At 45.6% G+C, this 23384-nt stretch overlaps 1 protein-coding gene across 9 annotated transcripts in view; it reads left to right on the forward strand.

Annotated features, from left to right (window-relative positions):
- Window positions 1-5244, forward strand: part of ARHGAP9 (Rho GTPase activating protein 9) — a 281901-nt gene extending 276657 nt beyond the window's left edge. For all 9 annotated transcript variants that reach the window (XM_063952370.1, XM_063952371.1, XM_063952372.1 and 6 more), the window contains one exon: window positions 4648-5244. In XM_063952370.1, the coding sequence (XP_063808440.1) occupies window positions 4648-4837 (190 nt within the window). In that variant the 3' untranslated portion in view covers window positions 4838-5244. The remainder of the gene's footprint in view (window positions 1-4647) is intronic.
- The last annotated feature ends 18140 nt before the right edge of the window (window positions 5245-23384 follow it).

Here is a 23384-nt window from a genome sequence, read left to right on the forward strand (position 1 = left end):
CAATTCCTCATCAGATACGTTGATACCAGGCGGCCTATAGCATACACCCAATACTAACTTTTTTATTCCTTTTCCCCCGGATGCAATTTCTACCCATAATGTCTCGACAGTGTCTACAGTCCCCTCCTGAATATCTTCCCGTATATCAGGTTTTAAAAACGGCTTTACGTAAAGACACACCCCTCCACCCTTTTTATTTAGTCTGTCTCTCCTAAACAGTGTATAGCCCTCTAGATTGACTGTCCAATCATGAGATTCGTCCCACCAGTTTCAGTAATGCCTATAATATCATACTGTTTGCTTGCTGCAAGTATTTCTAGTTCGCCCTTTTTACCAGTAATGCTTCTAGCGTTTACATACATACAACTAAGATAAGTGTTTTCCCTTGCGTTAGGGACATCTTTCACCTAATGTAGCAATGATGACCTGTAATTTCGTTTACTACCGCCATCCCCACTATTCTCACTGCATGACCCGTAGTTTCTAGCTAAACCCTCCCCCCAGGCTTCTAGTTTAAAATCTCCTCCAACCTTCTAACCATCCTTCCCCCCAGTACCGCTGCCCCCTCCTCAGTCAGGTGCAATCCGTCACGACAAAAGAGATGACGCCTGACTGAGAAGTCCACCCAGTGTTCCAGGAACACAAACCCCTCTTTCCTGCACCAATCCCTAAGCCACACATTTACCTCCCTAATCTCCCTCTGCCTCCCTGGACTAGCGCATGGCACGGGTAATATTTCAGAGAATATTACCTTAGATGTCCTTGCCTTAAGTTTCTTTCCTAAGTCCCTATAGTCTTTCTTAAGGATATCCCACCTTCCGCTAACTTTATCATTGGTGCCAATGTGCACCAAGACCGCCGGGTCTTTCCCAGCCCCTCTCAACAATCTATCTACCCGGTCCGCGATGTGCCATACCCGAGCACCCGGGAGACAACAGACTGTACGGCGATCACGGTCCCGGTAGCAGATTGCCCTATCTGCCTTCCTGATGATAGAATCCCCTACCACCACCATCTGACTAGGTACCTCACTATCTTTTATCCCAACTGCGCCAGAGGGACCGCTCCTCTGGATGCTAGAGATAGCAGTCTCCTCCGGCACCGTCATTTCTTCACTATCATCCCCCGATTCCTCGTCCAGTCGGGCAAATTTGTTCGGATTTGATAGTTCGGAGATGTCGAGCCTCCCCCTCTTTTTCTTCCTTCTAACTGTGACCCAGCTGGCTACCTGATCATCATCCTCTTCTACCAGTGACCCCTCCCGCAACTCCTCCACCGTTCGGTCTAAACTTCGCTCGAGATTGTGAATCTCCCTCAGTCGCGTAACGGTTTGCTCTAGATCAGTTACCTGGGCTTCCAGGGCAACCGTTCGCATACACCTCATGCAGATGTAATCACACCGGGCCGGTAGCTCCAGGTGTGCATAGATCTTGAACGACATGCACTGAGTGAGATCCCACTTTATATATATATATATATATATATATATATATATATATATATATATATAAACTGGAGGGTATAGGCGGCACTCAGAGTCTGACACACAGAGTTTAAAGACAAGCCATGTGTGTTTAATATCGACGTTTCGGGGGTCGAACCCCCTTCTTCAGGACACAGCAAACAACTGCTGTGTCCTGAAGAAGGGGGTTCAACCCCCGAAACGTCGATATTAAACACACATGGCTTGTCTTTAAACTCTGTGTGTCAGACTCTGAGTGCCGCCTATACCCTCCAGTTTGTATTGGGGCTGCACACCCCGAGGAGGGCACTGGAGCGAATACCCCAACGGGGACAGCAGAGTGCCGGGTTGCATTCATGGAATATATATATATATATATATATATATATATATATATATATATATATATACTTTATACACTTTATACCAGTGGTTCTCAAACTCGGTCCTCAGGACCCCACACTGTTCACGTTTTCCATGTCACCCAGTAGCTGCACTGTGTATCACCAACTGTCACTTTTTAAAAATCTACAGGTGACCTGCAAAACATGGACCGTGTGGGGTCCTGGGGACCGAGTTTGAGAACCTGTGCTTTATACAGTTCAAACTTTAACACAAACATTAGTATGACAGGTAAGGCTCTGCCTCACCCCACCGCACGTCACTGGATTAAGTCTGACTGCCCTGGCTCAGTTAATCCTATTAAAGGCCAAGATAAAGATGGCTCCATGTGTATGTTGCTGCAACAGCCAGGTCCTACCACCGGCCCTGGAACTTCTTACTGCTGTGTATGTGTCGACACACCTCCTGGCTGGCTTCAATTGATCCCCACTGGTCACTGACATGGACCAGGCCCTGAATGGTAGCTTGCAGAGGGCGGAGCTTGGAGACACTGGGCTCAATCCAGAACAGGCTGAGAACGGGACTGCGTGAGTCGCATTCCTGTTTGTTGCAAAATTAAAAAGCAGTCATCTTGAAGGAAGATGTCCATTCCAAACCTTCTTGACACTTTACATAGAGACACACAAGGAAGTTTTCCTTCATTAACACCTTCCCCCAGGAAGCTGCAACTCCAGACACATTACCCTCTGTGCACTGACCAACATCATAAGGTCTTGACATCCATCAAATCTCCTGCTAAGAATTGACAGTTTAGCATCCCATATCCTAGTCACAGAAGATAGCAAATCCTTTCCCGTCCTATACAGAGTAATTGCATTTTTTCCTTTTACAATACATTCACATATTAAATATAAATACATTTGCACATGTAATCCTACAAACATGCATAGAGCACTGCACATAACATGTCAAAACACATTAAACCCTGTACATTTACAGTATATGGCACCTAGCTCATATTCACCCATTTAGATAAATGGCGAACACACCCTGAGTTTACCATGGGGGACGGGGCTCCAGCCACAGTGTTTAATGGACTTTAATCATAGTAGAATTAAAAGGAGTCCTCAGTATTAAGGTGTTGTATACAGTTTCTGGATCAAACATTGTTACTATGCAGTAATAGGATTAACAATGCTAAGTGTATCAAATTCCTGTTTCTAGCATTGTCACTATGTAGCAACTGTAACCTCAAAACCACTAATCTGTTGCCTAATCCATTCTATTTACAATATCGCGTCTAAAGCCGGGTACACACTATGCTCCATGAGTTATATTGGCAGTGTTTGCCCTTGAACTCCCGGGCAAACGACATAGTGCAGATGAAAAGTTGAACATTGAGAGATTGGGTGTCTGATCAAATGATTTTGTCCCAGTCTAATCCATTACAGTTGCATGCTTTCCTGTTTATAGAATTAATGCACTAGTAAACATTAATACTATAAATCAGAGGTTCTCAATGCGGTCCTCAAGGCACCCCAACGGTCCAGCAGGTATTAGGTATATCCATGGCTCAGCACAGATAGTTAAATGAAATTGACCCAAGGTACTAATTAGGTCAACTGTTGCCAATAGAAAAATGAAATATGTGCATAGGCGCCCTTATAACAATGATGAATAATGATATAGAGGTGTTATGAATAAAACTCACTTTTTAGTAAAAAATAATTACACAATTAAACAGCAAGTGAAATATTATATACAACAGTTGGTACTGATCCCAAATAGAACAGGTCTCTCACCCTCTGGAGGATTTGCGGTGGGCAAAAGCTTTTTAGAAAAAGCAGTAGGGTCCCGGTATGGCAAAAAAGTCACCACCGCAAAAGGCTTTTTTTCTTGAAGGTGGAGTAGGGAATTCAGCAGCACAATCAATAGCAAATGGTTTCCATGTCGTCCAAGCAACGCGTTTCGGAGGCAATCTCCTTTTTCAAGCTTGGATGACTGTACTGTAGAATTAGTCTTTTTGGACTTTGTAATATGAGCGTATTACCAGAATTTATCACCTGGTCTGTTGGGGGTGTCCTGAGGACCACGTTTGAGAATCTCTGCTATAAGGGCATGACGCCGGCGGTCAGAATACTGACCCTGGCATCCCGCTGTTTAGAATCCTGAAGCTACACCTCACCCCCTAACTCACCCTTACTGCATCCTAACCCTAATTTCCCCTCCCCACCCCCAGCCTGATCCTAACCCTCCCTGGGGGTGCCTAACCCTACCCCCCCCCCCCATCCCCGCAGCGAAAACCTAACCCCCTCTTCCCACAGCCTTACCCTAACCCTCCACCCGCAGACTAAACTTAACAACCTCCTACATGGCTTACCTCTCTGTTGTCCCGGCAGTTCCTTGATCGGAATCCCAGCTGTTGTGATCTCGGTGCCGGCGTTGTGATCCTATTCAGGATGCCGGCACCGGAACTCTGGAGTCGGACTTTTGACAGTTGGGATACCAACCACCGGGATCCTGACAGGATCCCAGATAAACTTGTGTTTACTCATATTATTACACAAGAGTGCACTGAGTTGTGATTAAAAGTGCCCTACTGTAGATATTCTCTCTCTTTATTTGCAGGAGAACACCAGATTCATTAAACAACCCTTAGAGTATATACTATACTATCTTTGATGTGGCATTCTGATTCTGTGATAATTAGGTTACAGTAATTTACTATGTACATACTCTTCATAAAGTCACCTGCAGATATGGTATTACATGCATTATACTGTACATACGGGTTTTGTGGTATCCCATTTGTCATTTACTGTATCCCTATCTTCTGTCTACAGAGTCAGAGAACACTCCGAGATGAATCGCATGACCACTCAGAATGTCGGCATTGTCTTTGGTCCAACACTGATGAGGCCTGAGAAAGAACTGTTTGCTAACATTGCAGCCAATATGGTTTATCAGAACCAAGTGGTGGAACATTTTCTCACTTACTACGAGGAGATCTTTCCAAGTGGTCCAGAGGAATAGAGACGTTGTTCCTACAGAGAAACTATGAAGAAACAAAGTTGGTTATTTTTGAAAACATTTATAAAGCACTTTGCAGTGGTATACTAGTTCTACAAAGACCGCAAAATGAGAATAAGAGCTTTTATGATGGAGTTTTACAAAGTACATTACATATACTGTATAATAAAGTTACTACACTGGCAGGTAAAAAAAACCCAAAACTTTATTAATGAAATACTGGACAAAGGCATGAAGATCAGATAATGGTGTTGGCAGAGACATCTCCACCTTGGACTCATAATGCACCTTTTTGCACATTGGAAGTGATTCAAGGTCAATCGTATGCTGTTTTATAGCAGATGGTTAGAATAATTGCAGATTCTTTGTTGTTGTTTTTTTACCTTATGCTTAAAGATTGAATTATGTCATTTCAGTGTGGGCTCTTTCTTTAAATGTATTTTTTTGGTCAAGAACATATTAGTAGCTGTAAAGAGTATTGAGCTGACACACAGTCTAGATGGTGTGTCACAGGAACTGTTGCCTTTATAGATGAATAATACCCCTTTCACACAGCACCAAGAACCCAGGTTATTGCTGGAACAAGCCGGTTCTGCTGCAGTGTGAAAGTCATTTATGCCATGGGTCATGCCTAAAAGCCTGCTGATTGGCTGGCTCGGGAGCGCTTGTAGATGACGTAATCTCCAAGCATCCTGTGTGAGCGGTGATGACCCGGGTCCCTGCAGCGGTGTGAAAGGGGTAAGTATAGCTGAAGCCCCAGCTTCGACCTGTGGCCTCATTGTGAAAGGGATATAACAAACTTAACACAAAATAAGTAGCTTCTAACACTACTGTAATTACTCATCTTTGCATAGAGCACTTTGACTTTTGTGCAAATTAGGGGGAGGGGGCCTGGACTGCACACCCTAGCTACTTCTAATGGGATGTGCTACCTTGCTGGCACTTAGTGCTACAACATAGGTACTGTACAAGAGAGCAGATGCACCATACAACCATTAGAATAATTATATATTGAATTTTACATCATATCTGAGGTTCTTGGCATAAATTGACCAATATAAGAGCCTGCCCACCAATCGTCAAAGGGACCTCATCAGACAGGTCCCTAACATTATAGGTTTTTTTTGAACCATCAGAAAGTAAAGCTGTCACAATCTCAGTCAGCGCTGCAAAAATTTTTGATTTTGGAAGGAATACTCCATCTGTATGAAAAAATATAAAAAATGTTTAAATATAAAATGCACATCTTTTTCAAGCCAAAATGTTAAATGTTATATATAAAAAAAATGTTAAGTCATTTGCAAACTCACAAAAATACAGCCCAAAATAGATTCTATTTGTACAAAGTCTGACCTCCTACTTGCACATGGTTCCAGTTTCAGGAGAATTTTGCTATTAGGGGTAAAGTTTGTGTTCTTACTAAAGGCAAATATGATGGAAAGTCAAAGGAAAAACCCAACTTTGGACCAAGGGCGGATTCCGCTATGTAGCGTGAGCAGCAGCACATCTGGCAGGGACAGAGGAGAAATAACACAAGACAATTCCAGGTGCAATTAAGACAGAACTTACAGTGCATGCGGAAAGTATTCACAGCACTTCACTTTTTCTACATTTTGTTATGTTACAGCCTTATTCCAAAATGGAATAAATTCATTTTATCCCTTAAAATTCTACACACAATACCCCATAATGACAACGTCAAAAAAGTGTTTTTATTAAAAATAAAAAACTAAGAAATCACATGTACATAAGTATTCACAGCCTTTGCTCAATACTTTGTTAGCAGCAATTACAGCCTCAAGTCTTTTTGAATATAATGCCATAAGCTTGGCACACATATCTTTGGGCAGTTTTGCCCATTCCTCTTTGCAACACCTCTCAATCTCCATCAGTATGGAAGAAAAGAGTCGGTGCACAGCCACTTTCAGATCTCTCCAGAGATGTTCAGTCGGATTCAAGTCTGGGCTCTGGCTGGGCCACTCAAGGACAGTTACAGAGTTGTCCTGAAACCACTCCTTTGCTATCTTGACTGTGTGCTTAGGGTCGATGTCCTGCTGAAAGATGAACTGTCGCCCCAGTCTGAGGTCAAGAGCGCTCTGGAGCAGGTTTTCATCCAGGATGTCTCTGTACATTGCTGCATTCATCTTTCCCTCTATCCTGATTAGTCTCCCAGTTACTGCTGCTGAAAAACATCCCCACAGCATGATGCTGCCACCACCATGTTTCACTGTAGGGATGGTATTGGCCTGGTGATGAGCGGTGCCTGGTTTCCTCCAAACCTGACGCCTGGCATTCAGGACAGAGAGTTCAATATTTGTCTCTTCGTGGTCTGAGAGCCCTTCAGGTGCATTTTGACAAACTACAGGCGGGCTGTTATGTGCTTTTACTAAGGAGGGGCTTCTGACTGGCCACTCTACCTACAGGCCTGATTGGTGGATTGCTGCAGAGATGGTTGTCCTTCTGGAAGGTTCTCCTCTGTTTAATAAATAATAAGTATTAAAATGTAATAATAATAATATTAATAATAATAATAATAATAATAATAATAATAATGTGATTTCAAAGTTTTTTTAATATTAATAAATTTGCAAAAATCTCAAAAAAACCAACCCTTTTGTCACATTGTCATTATGGGGTATTGTGTGTAGAAATTTGAGGTAAAAAATGAATTTATTCCATTATGGAATAAGGCTGTAATATAACAAAATGTGGAAAAAGTAAAGCGCTGTGAATACTTTCCGGATGCACTGTACAGTATATACAGTATGTTGTTAGAAAGATCTATACTTGCATCACACCATCAGGTAATACTGTGTTACCCCATATGTACCAAACTTAAAAATCAAAGGGTAAATCTTAACACCAATAAGGGTGCAAATAGCAATTGTAATTGACCAATTATAACGCTGATTGGCTGTTGGGTGTTTCAATTTAGATAGACTGTGCCTCCTTCTTTACCCCTTGATGAACCGATGCACTATAAGGATGGAGAAACACGTTAGGGTGTTCTATATACCCCCTGGGATCAGGGACGTGCGGTGAGCTAAATGGTTTAGGAGGCACTAGCTAGTACCAGAGACAGCTTTAATTGCAATATATGAGCCAAATGGTACATCTGGGCATTATACACAGGTGCAGCAGTATAAACCCCTGGAAATTTGGTGAGTTTTGATCTGATAGGTGCGGAAACGATTGCAAGGTGAGGCACTGCTTCACCTGCCATAGGCTTTTTACTCCAGAGTTTTGGCTATAAAAATTATTTGAATAATACAAAAAAGATATTTCAAACATATTCTTTGTATTTTACATATACTTTATACAGTAAAAACTCTGGTGCAAACATTAGTATGACAGGAAAGGCTCTGCCTCACCCCACCGCACGTCACTGTCTGTGTCATTTAAACCCGTTGGAGATTGACCTCAGATTCTCTAAGAAAAAGGTAACCCAACAGGGTTTTAGACAGAAAATATATATGAATGACATCACTGTTGGACTTCTATTGATGCTTAGTAAATTCTGGATTTTTTTTACAGCAATAGACTGCAAAACTGATTCTTCAGAAATGTACACCTTAGTTTGCGTCTAGCAGAGAATGTTCTGATTCACCCTTCTGCACCCAACTGACTATGCACCGCACACAGGGGGTCATTCCGACCTGATCGCATGCTGCCGTTTTTTGCAGCGCAGCGATCAGTCACTACGGCGCATGCATATGAACCACAATGCGCAGGCGCGTCGTATGGGTACAAAGCGGATCGTTGCTGGGCGATGGATTTAACAAAGAAGAAGATTGACAGGAAGAAGGTGTTTATGGGTGTCAACTGACCGTTTTCAGGGAGTGGTTTGAAAAATGCAGGCAGGTCCAAGTGTTTGCAGGGCGGGTGTCTGGCATCAAATCCGGGACCAGACAGGCTGAAGTGATCACAGCGGCTGAGTAAGTTCAGACCTACTCAGAAACTGTACAAACTGTTTTTGTACCACTCGGCTGCACAGGCGTTCGCACATTTGCAAAGCTAAAATACACCCCCCAGTGGGCGGTGACTGCGCGTTTGCACAGCTGCAAAAAGTAGCTAGCGAGCGATCAACTCGGAATGACCCACACAGATACAGTACCACTGCCTTTATCAGTCATGCCCTTCCTGTGAACTCTGGCTATTTCTCACAAAAATAGGCTCATAAAACAGTATATAGTACATACATGCGCAAGAATACATTTTTGCACATCCTTTTGGTAAATTTTTAAATATCTGTTCTTCATATACTGTAAATGGTCTTGCGATCTTGTGTAAATGATAATAGACTGGGTGAAAATTTAAGATGAATAAAGCTAGTTTTTACTTCTGGAACTACAATAGCTGTTCTACCCGTTCTTCGCACGGGAGTTTCTGATTTTCACAGTTGTACATATAAATAAGTGTTAATAATTTGGTAAATCTATAGAGATGTAAATTTGAGACGTCATCATGTGAGTAAATATTAATCCATGGTTCTTGGCGTTACCCGAGGAGCACCCGTAGCAGATATGGTAAAAAGTAAAAGGACCATTTTTGAAGTTTATTAAATTTTACCCACTGCAGGTGCAATCCAAATTTTGATCTGATTGTCCGTTTGGGCGTTATAGTTCACACAACGCAAGCCACATCGGTAATGATGTCATTATGTCAACCCATTTTTCATCCCCTTAGGGGAGGTTTATTAAAATTCTAATTACGTAGTTTTCCTATTTACTACCTGAAGAATACTGTACCTATGTGAAATTTCAGCTTCCTAACCTTTCGGGAGATAAGAGAATTAGTGATGAGTCAGTGAGTGAGTGAGGGCTTTTGCATTTATATATATATATATATATATATATATATATAGATTAAAAAAATAAACGTGTATACTTACTACTCAATTTGTACTGTAAATAAGCTTTGACAGGAATATCATATACACAGGGCATGACTTATGATTTATGTATTTTTTTTATAATCATTCAAATGTTAGTATCATTATTCATGATCTTTTATGCTGTAGAACAAACACATCAAGGAAAATGCCCATATGGACCCTAAAGATACGTGCGACTGTAGCAGAGTGAAATGAGTATAAAGTGCTCAAAAGTGTAAACAGAAGACATATGCAGGGTCGGCATGTTCCATAGGAGCAGTGGCACGGGGCGCCGGGCTACTAAGGACCATTATACTGGTGGCATTATGTGTAACTGGCACTACACTGGGGCATTACATGAATCTGGCACTATACTGGGGGCATTACATGTATCTGGCACTTTACATGGGACATTGCATGTCAGAAGCACTACTGTGGGCATTATGTGTAAAGCTGCCAAATGTATGTGTAGAGGGAGGGTGGTGAAAATACGGTATATATATTTTTTATTTGATAACATGATATAAAGCTGCAAGGCCATGCCTATTTTCCCATTAGGGCACACCCCTTTGGGGAGGAGGACACTTTAAAAAAATCTTGCTCAATGTGCTAGTAGGCCCGGAGCCAGCCCTGGTGACATCACAATGTCACAAAGCAGCTAGACAGTACCTCTGTGACATCACAATGCATTCAGCTGCAAGCAGGTAGCAAGACATTACCTCTGTGACATCATCATACATTAAGATGCAGATAGCTAGACAGTACCTCTGTGACATCACAATGTATTCAGCTGCATGCATCTAGATAGTACCTCTGTGACATCACAATGCATTCAGCTCCGGTATCTACACAGTACCTCTGTGACATCACAATGCATTCAGCTGCAGGCAGCTAGACAGTACCTCTGTGACATCACAATGCATTCAGCTGCAAGCAGGTAGCAAGACATTACCTCTGTGACATCATCATGCATTAAGATGCAGATAGCTAGACAGTACCTCTGTGACATCACAATGTATTCAGCTGCATGCATCTAGATAGTACCTCTGTGACATCACAATGCATTCTGCTCCGGTATCTACACAGTACCTCTGTGACATCACAATGCATTCAGCTGCAGGCAGCTAGACAGTACCTCTGTGACATCACAATGCATTCAGCTGCAAGCAGGTAGCAAGACATTACCTCTGTGACATCATCATGCATTAAGATGCAGATAGCTAGACAGTACCTCTGTGACATCACAATGTATTCAGTTGCATGCATCTAGATAGTACCTCTGTGACATCTCAATGCATTCAGCTCCGGTATCTACACAGTACCTCTATGACATCACAATGCATTCAGCTGCAGGCAGCTAGACAGTACTTCTGGGAAATCACGATGCATTAATCTGCAGGTAGCAAGACAGTACCTCTTTAACATTACCATGCATTCAGCTGCAGGTAGCAATACAGTACCTCTGTGACATCACAATGTATTCAGCTGCAGGCAGCTAGATAGTACCTCTGTGACATCACAATGCATTCAGCTGCAGGCATCTAGACAGTAGCTCTGTGACATCACAATGCATTCAGCGCAGGCAGCTAGACAGTACCTGTGTGACATCACAGTGCATTAAGCTGCAGGTAGCAAAACAGCACCTCTGTGACATCACCATGTATTAAGATACAGATAGCTAGACAGTACCTCTGTGACATCACAGTGTATTTAGCGGCAGGCAGATAGATAGTACTTGTGTGACATCACAATGCATTTCGCTGCAGGCAGCTAGACAGTACCTCTGTGACATCACAGTGCATTCAGCTGCAGGTAGCTAGATAGTACTTCTGTGACATCACAGCAGGGTTGGCTCCAGGCATGTTCGACTCGAGCGCCCGTGCAGGGCACCACCCTTAAAGGGTGCCGCACGCTGGCGCCACCATGTTGGAGCCTGGAGCCAGCCCTGTCCTGTAGCCTGCAGCAGCTGTCCACCCTGGCCCGCCTCCTGTCTGTTAGGAGTGCTGTAGGCGGTCCTATGCTAAAGAGATCTGTGCGCGCTGTGCGGCGCCGGCGTCTGATGTCAGACACCAGCGCTGCACAGCGCGCACAGATCACTTTCAGGTGCCGCACAGATCACTTTAGCATAGGACCGCCTACAGCAGCACTCCCCCTCCCTCATCGCCGGCACAGCAGGTACTCTGGGGGCATATGTGGCACTGTGGGGGGGGGGGGGGGGGGGCATTAATGTATCTGGCACTGTGGGGGGGCATTAATGTATCTGGCACTGTGGGGGCATTAATGTATCTGGCACTGTGGGGGGCATTAATATATATGGCACTGTGGGGGCATATCTGACACTGTGGGGGCATTAATGTATCTGGCACTGTGGGGGCATTTATGCATCTGGCACTGTGGGGGCATATCTGGCACTGTGGGGGCATTTATGTATCTGGCACTGCTGGGGGACATGTCATGTGCATCTGGCACTGCTGGGGGGCATGTCATGTGCATCTGGCACTGCTGGGGGGCATGTCATGTGCATCTGGCACTGCTGGGGGGCATGTCATGTGCATCTCATGTGCATCTGGCACTGCTGGGGGGGCATGTCTTGCATCTGGCACTGCTGGGGGGCATATGTCTATCTGGCACTTCTGGGGGGCATGTCAAGTGTAGCTGGCACGGCTGGGGGGCATATCATGTAGTGTTCCCGTGTCTCAGTGCAATACCTGGTGCAATGTGTCGCAGTGCTCTACCTGGCGCAAAGTGTATAACGTGCTCTGCCTGGCGCAAAGTGTATTACGTGCTCTGCCTGGCACAAAGTGTATAACGTGCTCTGCCTGGCGCAAAGTGTATAGGAGATTCTACCTGGTGCAATGTGTATTAGCTGCACTACTGTGTGGTGTAATGAGAATTGCCACTATTATGTGGCCACGCCCCTTCCCCCACGAAGCAACGCCCCTAAATTTTTCTGATGCGTGCCTTCGGCACGCACTGTCCATGTTTTCGCTAGGGGAGCACCAAGCATTACGGTATGTACATAATTTTGCCCTTCTAACTTAAAAAATGTGCCCTCCCGAATGCAAAATGTGCCCTCCCCGTGATCAGCACCCTGCCCTAAAAAAATCCTAGAGTGAACACTATCATGTGTAACTGGCACTGCTGGGGGGCATATCATGTGCAGCTGGCACTGCTGGGGGGCATGCCATGTGTAGCTGGCACTGCTGCAGGGCATGTCGTGTCTATCTGGCACTACTGGTGGCTATATCATGTCTATCTGGCACTGCTGGGGTGTATATCATGTCTATCTGGCACTGCACTACTGTAGACATTATGTGTAGCTGGCACTATACTGGAGACATTGTGTGTAAGGAACACTACTGTGGCTGTTATGTGTAAGGCTGCTAATTGTGTGCGTAGAACGGGTGTGAAAATATATTTATTTATAGTTTGATAATATGAAGTTGCGAGACCACGCCCACTTTTCCAGGAGGTCACGCCCACTTTTCCAGGAGCGCGCGCGTCGAAGGCGCGCGCATAGAGGATGCGAGGGGGCGCTTTTAAATTTTCTCGCTCAGGGTGCTAGTAGGCCTGGAGTCGGCCCTTAGCTGCAGGGTACTAGATAGTACACCTGTGACATTACAATGCATTCAGCTGCAGGTAGCAAGACAGTACCTCTGTGACATCACCATGCATTAACATACAGATAGCTAGACAGTACCTCTGTGACATCACCATGCTCTCAGAAGCAGGTTGCTAGATAGTACCTCTGTGACATCACAATGCATTCAGCTGCAGGTAGCTAGACAGTACCTCGCTAACATTATAAAGCATTAAGATACAAATAGCTAGACAGTACCTCTGTGACATCACAGTGCATTCAACTGCAGGCAGCAATACAGTACTTCTGTGACTTCACAATGCATTCAGCTGCTGGCAGCTAGATAGTACCTCTGTGACATCACCATGCATTAAGATACAGATATTTAGACAGTTCCTCTATGACATTACAATGTATTCGGCGGCAGACAGATAGATAGTACCTCTGTGACATCACAATGTATCAGCTGCAGGGTACTAGATAGTACCTCTTTGACATCACAATGCATTTAGCTACAGGCATCTAGACAGTACTTGTGTGACATCACAATGTATTCATCTGCAGGTAGCAAGACAGTACCTCTGTGACATCACCATGCATTAAGATACAGATAGCTAGAAACGGGATCAGTACTAAATCCCGCTGGACGGGATCCCGACCACACAATCCCGACAGGGGTGGCGAGCGGAACGCGGCCCCTTGCGGGCTCGCTACGCTCGCCACGCTGCGGGCACACTATTATATTCTACCTCTATGGGTGTCATGGACACCCACGGAGGGAGAATATGTCGGGATTGTGCTGGTCAGGATTCCGGCGTCGGTATTTCGACCACCGGGATCCCGTCCATCGGGATCCGCCTCCCCTAGAAAGTACCTCTGTGACATCACTATGTATTCAGCTGCAGGCAGCTAAACAGTACCTCTGGGTCATACACACTTTTGGTGGCAATACACAGTTTGTCAGAGCACAGTGGGCCATCAGTACATCTACAGTGTGGGGTCCCCTGCATCAACTTACAGAGACTCCCCATCAGTGTTGAGACAGGCTTCACAAAGTACTAACAGTCTCCGCTGTTTGGACAATACCCAGCTGGTAATATAACATCATTTTTAACCTATTATTCTTTATATGCAGTTGCATTATAGTACAGGTTTTTGTGAGTATATGAATTAACACCAGTTAACCTATTACATGACTTACTAAACTCACAGTTTACTGGTGTCATTTCAAATTGTGTATTATCTTATATTGAATTCATTATTGTATCAACTGTAATTATAAACCCCAGGGAGGTTATCTTTTATTATTACATGTGAATAAATTGTGTTTTTATTTTATCATTGGTTGCATGCATGTATTACTAAGCGCCGGGTGGTCTTCAGTATGCCGAATTACGGGATCCCGGCGCACAGTATAACGGCGCCGGAATCCCGACAGCCGGCATACCGACACTTTTTCTCCCTCGTGGGGGTCCACGACCCCCCTGAAGGGAGAATAAAATAGCGTGGCTCACGTAGCGCGTCACCGTGCCCGCAGCGTGGCGAGCGCAGCTAGCCCGCAAGGGGATCATTTGCGCTCGCCACGCTGTCAGTATGCCGGCGGTCGGGCTCCCGGCGCCGGTATGCAGGTCGCCGGGAGCCCGGCCGCCGGCATACCATACTACACCCTTAGGGCTGTAACACACTGGCCGGTTTCTCCGGGATGGCAAAAAGCCGGACAAACTTTGTCCGGCTTTTTGCCATCCGGGAGAAACCGGCAGAGTCGCTCACACAGGACGGCTTTGAGCCGTGTGTGATGCTGTGCGCATGCGCAGCATCAGACACGGCTTCAGAAAAAACCGTTGTGTGTGAAAGCTCCCCTTCACACACACGGTTCACTGGCTGCAAAGACGGCCCGGCGGCCGGGCGGCCGCCGGACCTTCCAGTGGTGAGACCCGGCTGCAACCCGGCAGCCGGGCCGGGGCCGTGCAGTGTGAAGGGACCCTAGCCCTCACACTGTTAACTACAATGCCGGCACGGGAAAAAGCCGGACGGCTTTTTCCCGGCCGGCAAATGCCGGGTAGTGTGTTTTAGCCCTTAAGCGCCAATTGGGAGTATTTGTTTTTGGTTCTGCTTTAAGAGGCTGGAATACCTCTTTTTCCCAATAGGCTGCTGATATACATTAATTAAGAGCTATATTCAGTACAGCGCCCTAAATCCATTCCTTTTGTACCTCCGTGACATTACGATGCATTCAGCTCAGGCATCTAGACAGTACCTCTCTGTCATCACAATGTAGTCCACAACAGGTATCAAGACGGTACCTCTGTGACATCATAATGCATTAAGATACAGATTGCAAGACAGTACCTCTGTGACATCACAATACATTCAGCTGCAGGTAGCAAGATAGTACCTCTGTGACATCACCATGCATTAAGATACAGATAACTAGACAGTACCTCTGTGACATCAACCATGCACTCAGAATCAGGTTGCTAGATGGTACCTCTGTGACATCACAATGCATTTTGCTGCAGGCAGCTAGATAGTACCTCTGTGACATCACAATGTATCAACTGCAGGGTACTAGATAGTACCTCTTTGACATCACAATGTATTCAGCTCAGGTATCTAGACAGTACCTCTGTGACATCACGATGCATTAATCTGCAGGTAGCAAGATAGTACGTCTGTGATATCAGCATGCACTCATAAGCAAGTAGCTAGATAGTGCCTCTGTGACATCACAATGCATTCAACTGCAGGCATCTAGACAGTATGTCGGTGACATCATAATGCATTGAGAGATACACATAGCTTGACAGTAACTATGTGACATCACAATGCATTCAACTGCAGGCAGCAATACAGTACCTCTGTGACATCAGAATTTATTCAGCAGCAGGTTGCTAGATAGTACCTCTGTGACATCACAGTGCATTCAGCTGCAGGTAGCAAGACAGTACCTCTTTGACATCACCATACATTAAGATACAGAAAGCTAGACAGCACCTCTGTGACATTACAATGTATTCAGCGGCAGGAAGATAGATAGTACTTGCGTGACATCACAATGTATTTCGCTACAAGCAGCTAGATAGTACCTATGTGACATCACAATGTATCAGCTGCAGGGTACTAGATAGTACCTCTGTGACATCACAATGCCTTCATCTGCAGGTAGCAAGACAGTACCTTTGTGACATCAGCATGCATTAAGATACAGATAGCTAGACAGTACATCTGTGACATCACCATGCAATCAGGAGCAAGTAGCTAGATAGTACCTCATTGACATCACAATGCATTCAGCTGCAAGCATCTAGACAGTACCTCGGTGACATCATAATGCATTATGATAAACATAGCTTGACAGTACCTCTGTGACATCACAATGCATTTAACTGTAGGTAGCTACATAGTACCTCTGTGACATCACAATGCATTCAGCTGCAGGCAGCTAGACAGAACCTCTGTGATATAATGCATTTAGCTGCAGGCAGCTAGACAGTACCTCTGTGACATCACAATGCATTCAGCTGCAGGTAGCAAGACAGTACCTCTGTAACATTACCATGTATTCAGCTGCAAGTAGCTAGACAGTACCTCTGTGACATCACCACGCATTAAGATACAGATAGCTAGACAGTACCTCTGTGACATCACAATGCATTCAACTGCAGGTAGCTAGACACTACCTCTATGACATCAAAATGCATTCAGCTGCAGGCAGCTAGACAGTACCAGTGTGACATCATAATGCATTTAGCTGCAGGCAGCTAGATAGTACCTCTGTGACATCACAATGCATTCAGCTCAGGCATCTAGACAGTACCTCTGTGACATCACAATGCATTCAGCTGCAAGTAGCAAGACAATACCTCTGTGACATCACCACACATTAAGATACAGATAGCTAGACAGTACCTCTGTGACATAACAAAGTATTCATCTGCAGGTAGCTAAAGAGTACCTCCGTGACATCACAATGCATTTAGCTGCAGGCAGCTAGAAAGTACCTCTGTGACATCATAATGCATTAAGGTACAGATAGCTTTTGAAATATGTTAATACAGTATTAAGTGGCATTGGACACCTTGATCTGGTTCTATATACTTTGTCGCACATTGATATGTACTGCTACCTTCGAGTGTTCAATGAGGTCCTTTTTTTTTTTACTTTGTACTGATTTGTAACTGTATTATCCTTAATAAAAACAGATTATACAAAAAAAGATACAGATAGCTAGACAGTACCTCTGTGACATCACGATGCATTCAGCTGCAGGCAGCTAGATAATACCTCTGTGACATTACGATGCATTCAGCTCAGGCAACTAGACAGTACCTCTTTGACATCTTAATGAATTAGGATACACATAGCTAGACAGTACCTCTGTGACATCACAATGCATTCAACTGCAGACATCTAGACAGTAGCTCTGTGACATCACAATGCATTCATCTGCAGGTAGCAAGACAGTACCTCTGTGACATCACCATGCATTAAGATACAGATAGCTAGAAAGTGTTAGGTTCCTGGTGCTTAGAACAAGGGAGGTGTTATGAAGTGAGTCCAGAGCACCAGGACGTAATGCTGGGAAAGGGAAACGGAATGGGAATAGCCCCTGGCACCCTACCTCCGTTGTTTTACCCGTGCTGTCAATTCACTCTTGCGAGACTATGGTTTCTTGGGCCCATGGCAGCCGCTTTTGAAGGGCGGATTAAGTCTGCCCAACTCCGATGCCCCCTCAGGTCTTAAGGAGAGACAAAGAGTGAACTGAGACAGGGTAATAACAAGGGGCCCTCTAACTGAAACAACCAAAGCCAGGGGCTACTAACTAGGCTAAAACTAAATGTATGTGCGGCCCGCCGCCAAAGGAAAAGAACAACAAAGGAAATGCTGACCATACGCCGACACAATACTTTTGTGTACCGGCGGTGACAGCATAAGCAGAACCCTCTGCAAAACACCAGTGACAGATACAACCAAGGAATACAGCGGCCTAGGCCGACGGAAGCGGCAAAGCCGCTACTCACGGAACCGGTACAAATACTGGCAAACGGACAGGAACCCCCAATGCTGCCGACACAGACTCTCAGAACTGGAGGACAGGCAGAATCCCAAACGACAGGCCGGTGGACACCAAGAAGCCAGAAACTCGACCAGGCATAGGCAAAGCCACAGGACTTCTGTAAGGACGCTTCACGGCAGGACACGGGATCATACACAGGAATCGACACAGGGACTGACACAGGAATCGACACAGGAAGCAGCTAGACTGACACTGCTAGACAGGAGCTCAGGAACTGGCAGGAACAAGCTCAGAACTCAAGCACTCTGGAAGACTGGATACCTAGAAATATCACCAGCGTCTGTGAATTGCACTCAGCCAGCATATAACAGAGAGGCCTAATTAATTATGTCATGCAGCTGCCCTGTTGCATGACTCCAAACTGACAAGATGCAATTAGCAGCCAGTTGAGGCTGAACACATGGGAACAAGCTGCAATTACACAGACTCACCACCGGCAGCAAACAAGAGTATTCTTAAACAGAGCAACGGGAAATCCTGGCCTGCAAGACAACTTATAAACATAAAATAGGAATGAACCACTACCTGTGGTTCATAACAGTATCCTCTCCTTAAGGGTGAGATCCGAGCACCCCATGACACCCACGGGGAACATAAACAGAAGTATAACATAAAATACATAACCAAAATGCAAAATGGAAATGAGCCACAGCCGTGGCTCATAACATTACCCCCCCCCCCCCCCCCTTGAGGAGGGGTCAAAGGACCCCAAAATTCAGACTATCCAACACAAGGGATACAAAAAAAAAACCTGACACACTGGTCTAACAGACAAGAAAACAGAAACAAGCTGTAACAACAGCTTGTAACAGTGCCCTCCCCTTGACGGTGGCCACTGGACACAAGACAAGGAAAAAAAATATATATTTTTTTATCAAGGCAAGAGTCAAAAATTATTTATTTTTCTTCTTCTTCTTCTTCTTCTTCTTCTTCTTTTTACAAAGCTCTTTAGGTCTGACCAAGGTAATTCCCCAAACATTGTCTGAACTGATGGTACCACCCAGCAAGGCTGCGTTCAAATCAGAGATAGGTCTCTTACCCTTGGCAGCTGAACTTTCAGGCAAAGTACTACTATTAGAAGATGACAGAAAAGCACATCCTGCAATCAAAACAACAGGCTGAGACTCTTGTACCGAGTCTACAGTGTACGGTGAACTCTCAGCAGATAAGATGAGTGACCTAGAGGAACCTGAACCAATTTCTTTGGAACCATATCTTTTAATAACTGCATCACTGAATGCTGGGGGATCCTGAAGAATAGGATCTTCAGCTTTCATTAGGCTGGTCGCCCACTCTAAAGGCTCTCCTCTAAAAGAATAAATCAGATAGAGCACAAGGTTCTCTGAAGTGATGCCCAGAAATGGTCTAGACAACATAATGATGTAATAGTGTTTGTAAAGCGCCAGAAATTGGACTAAGTCCCCATCAAAGATTATAGATGTTGAGATATCAACAGAGTCAGGATTTGCTTCATTCCCATCTGACTGACTAGAGTGCTTTGCTAGGACCTGGTCACTATTGACCTTACTCAAGGCTGAGACTTTCTGAACCCCACCTGGGGCAGTGACTTTCTGAACCCCACCCGGGGCAGTGACTTTCTGAACCCCACCCGGGGCAGTGACTTTCTGAACCCCACCCGGGGGAGTGACTTTCTGAACCCCACCTGGGGCAGTGGCCTCCGGGAACCCCGCTGGGGCAGTGGCCTCCGGGAACCCCGCTGGGACAGTGGCCTCCGGGAACCCCGCTGGGGTCAGCACCTCGGATTCTTTTACTGGGACCGAGCCGTCGGTCTCCCCCACTGGGACCGAGCCATCGGCCTCCCTCACAGGGACTGAGCCATCGGCTTCCCTCACTGGGACTGAGCCATTGGCCTCCCTCTCTGAGTCGATAATTATCGAAACTTCTCCCGGGACTATGACTTCCGGGACTTTTGCTGAAGCTATAACCTTCAGAACCTCCACAAATGCTATGCCTCTTAAGTTCTTTCCTGGGGAAGTGACCTCTAGACCCTTCTTTGAGGCTGCGTCTCTCGAGACCCCACTTGGGGATATTACTTCAAAGATTCCTTCTGGGGTTTTGCTTCTCGAGTTCCCTTCTAGAACTATGGTTTTAGATACCCATTCTGGGGTTGCGCTTTTCAAGTCCCTACCTGGGGTAACAGCTTCTGAGACCCCTTCTAGTATGGAAACCTGAGCTATAATATTTGATGTCCCGCTATAAGCTAGAGCATCGGGTACCGCTCCAGCACTCTGGGCATCGGGTACTGCTCCAGCACTCTGGGCATTGGGTACCGATCCAGCACTCTGGGCATCGGGTACCGATCCAGCACTCTGGGCATCGGGTACCGCTCCAGCACTCTGGGCATCGGGTACCGCTCCAGCACTCTGGGCATCGGGTACCGCTCCAGCACTCTGGGCATCGGGTACTGCTCCAGGACCCTGGACAACGGGCACCACTCCAGGACCCTGGGCAACGGGCACCACTCCAGGACCCTGGGCAACGGGCACCACTCCAGGACCCTGGGCAACGGGCACCACTCCAGGACCCTGGGCAACAGGCACCACTCCAGGACCCTGGGCATCGGGCACCACTCCAGGGGTGTGCAACTCTGCTTGGACAGGAAAATCAAGAGAGGAGAGAAACATTCTCTTTTGATTCCTGAATCTATAATGGGGCTCCCTTGCCCAAGGACCCCAATTATAGGACAGAGAGCTTTTTAGTGTGGGTTGTGTGACAAGTACCTCTGCCACAGTAGAGTCAGGAGTAGGTCTTGTATCCTGACTCAACTTGGCCAGAGGGCAAGACTTGTCACCACACTTTGGCTTGCGCAACTCACAGGTCTGCAGATAGTGGCCTAAACCCCCATAATATAGGCATAAGTTTAAGTTTCTGCGACGCAGACGCTCCTCTTCTGAGAGCCTGGGCCGCAGAAAACTTTTAAACCTTTTCTCTTCAATTAAACCAGAGGATTCTCTTGTCACCATACTGTGAACAAGAGTCTCTTTAGAGATAGATGTACTCTCAACGACTTCTGGCAAGATGAGCAAGATTTTAGTCAGAAGGTTTTGCAGTTGCTTTAAGGATTGCTGTAAAACTTCTAGTCGCTCAGGTTTCAAAGCACTGAAAGCAGAGTTCAGGGCAGAGAGAGATGCCTGCAGGGCTTGCATAGTAGACATAGGAGGATTTAAAACTAGACAAGACAAGACAAGGCAAAACTAGACAAGGCAAGACTAGACAAGGCAAGACTGAATTTTTAAACTAGACAAAACAAGACTGGATTTTTTTTTAAAATACCGGACTGGATTTTTAAACACTGGACTGGATTCTAAACACCGGACTGGATTCTAAACACCGGACTGGATTCTAAACACCGGACTGGATTCTGCACACTGAATTCTAGACAGGACTGGATTCTAGACTAGACACTGGACTGGGCCAAAAAAGAAAAAAGTTTTATTTCTTTTTTGTGGTAGGGCTGGTGATAATGTTAGGTTCCTGGTGCTTAGAACAAGGGAGATGTTATGAAGTGAGTCCAGAGCACCAGGACGTAATGCTGGGAAAGGGAAACGGAATGGGAATAGCCCCTGGCACCCTACCTCCGTTGTTTTACCCGTGCTGTCAATTCACTCTTGCGAGACTATGGTTTCTTGGGCCCATGGCAGCCGCGTTTGAAGGGCGGATTAAGTCTGCCCAACTCCGATGCCCCCTCAGGTCTTAAGGAGAGACAAAGAGTGAACTGAGACAGGGTAATAACAAGGGGCCCTCTAACTGAAACAACCAAAGACAGGGGCTACTAACTAGGCTAAAACTAAATGTATGTGCGGCCCGCCGCCAAAGGAAAAGAACAACAAAGGAAATGCTGACCACACGCCGACACAATACTTTTGTGTACCGGCGGTGACAGCATAAGCAGAACCCTCTGCAAAACACCAGTGACAGATACAACCAAGGAATACAGCGGCCTAGGCCGACGGACGCGGCAAAGCCGCTACTCACGGAACCGGTACAAATACTGGCAAACGGACAGGAACCCCCAATGCTGCCGACACAGACTCTCAGAACTGGAGGACAGGCAGAATCCCAAACGACAGGCCGGTGGACACCAAGAAGCCAGAATCTCGACCAGGCATAGGCAAAGCCACAGGACTTCTGTAAGGAACGCTTCACGGCAGGACACGGGATCAGACACAGGAATCGACACAGGGACTGACACAGGAATCGACACAGGAAGCAGCTAGACTGACACTGCTAGACAGGAGCTCAGGAACTGGCAGGAACAAGCTCAGAACTCAAGCACTCTGGAAGACTGGATACCTAGAAATATCACCAGCGTCTGTGAATTGCACTCAGCCAGCATATAACAGAGAGGCCTAATTAATTATGTCATGCAGCTGCCCTGTTGCATGACTCCAAACTGACAAGATTCAATTAGCAGCCAGGTGAGGCTGAACACATGGGAACAAGCTGCAATTACACAGACTCACCACCGGCAGCAAACAAGAGTATTCTTAAACAGAGCAACGGGAAATCCTGGCCTGCAAGACAACTTATAAATATAAAATAGGAATGAACCACTACCTGTGGTTCATAACAGTATCCTCTCCTTAAGGGTGAGATCCGAGCATCCCATGACACCCACGGGGAACATAAACAGAAGTATAACATAAAATACATAACCAAAATGCAAAATGGAAATGAGCCACAGCCGTGGCTCGTAACAGAAAGCACCTCTGTGACATCACCATGCATTCAGCTCAGGCATCTAAACAGTACCTCTGTGACATCACAATGCATTCAGCTGCAGGCAGCAAGATAATACCTCTGTGACATTATGATGCATTCAGCTCAGGTATCTAGACAGTACCTCTCTGTCATCACAATGTATTCAGCAGCAGGTAGCAAGACAGTACCTCTGTGACATCATGATACATTAAGATACAGATTGCTAGACAGTTCCTCTGTGACATCACAATGCATTCAGCTGCAGGTAGCTAGATAGTATCTCTGTGACATCATAATG

Source organism: Pseudophryne corroboree, chromosome 2 (assembly GCF_028390025.1).
Source record: "Pseudophryne corroboree isolate aPseCor3 chromosome 2, aPseCor3.hap2, whole genome shotgun sequence".
Taxonomy (NCBI): Eukaryota; Metazoa; Chordata; class Amphibia; order Anura; family Myobatrachidae; genus Pseudophryne; species Pseudophryne corroboree.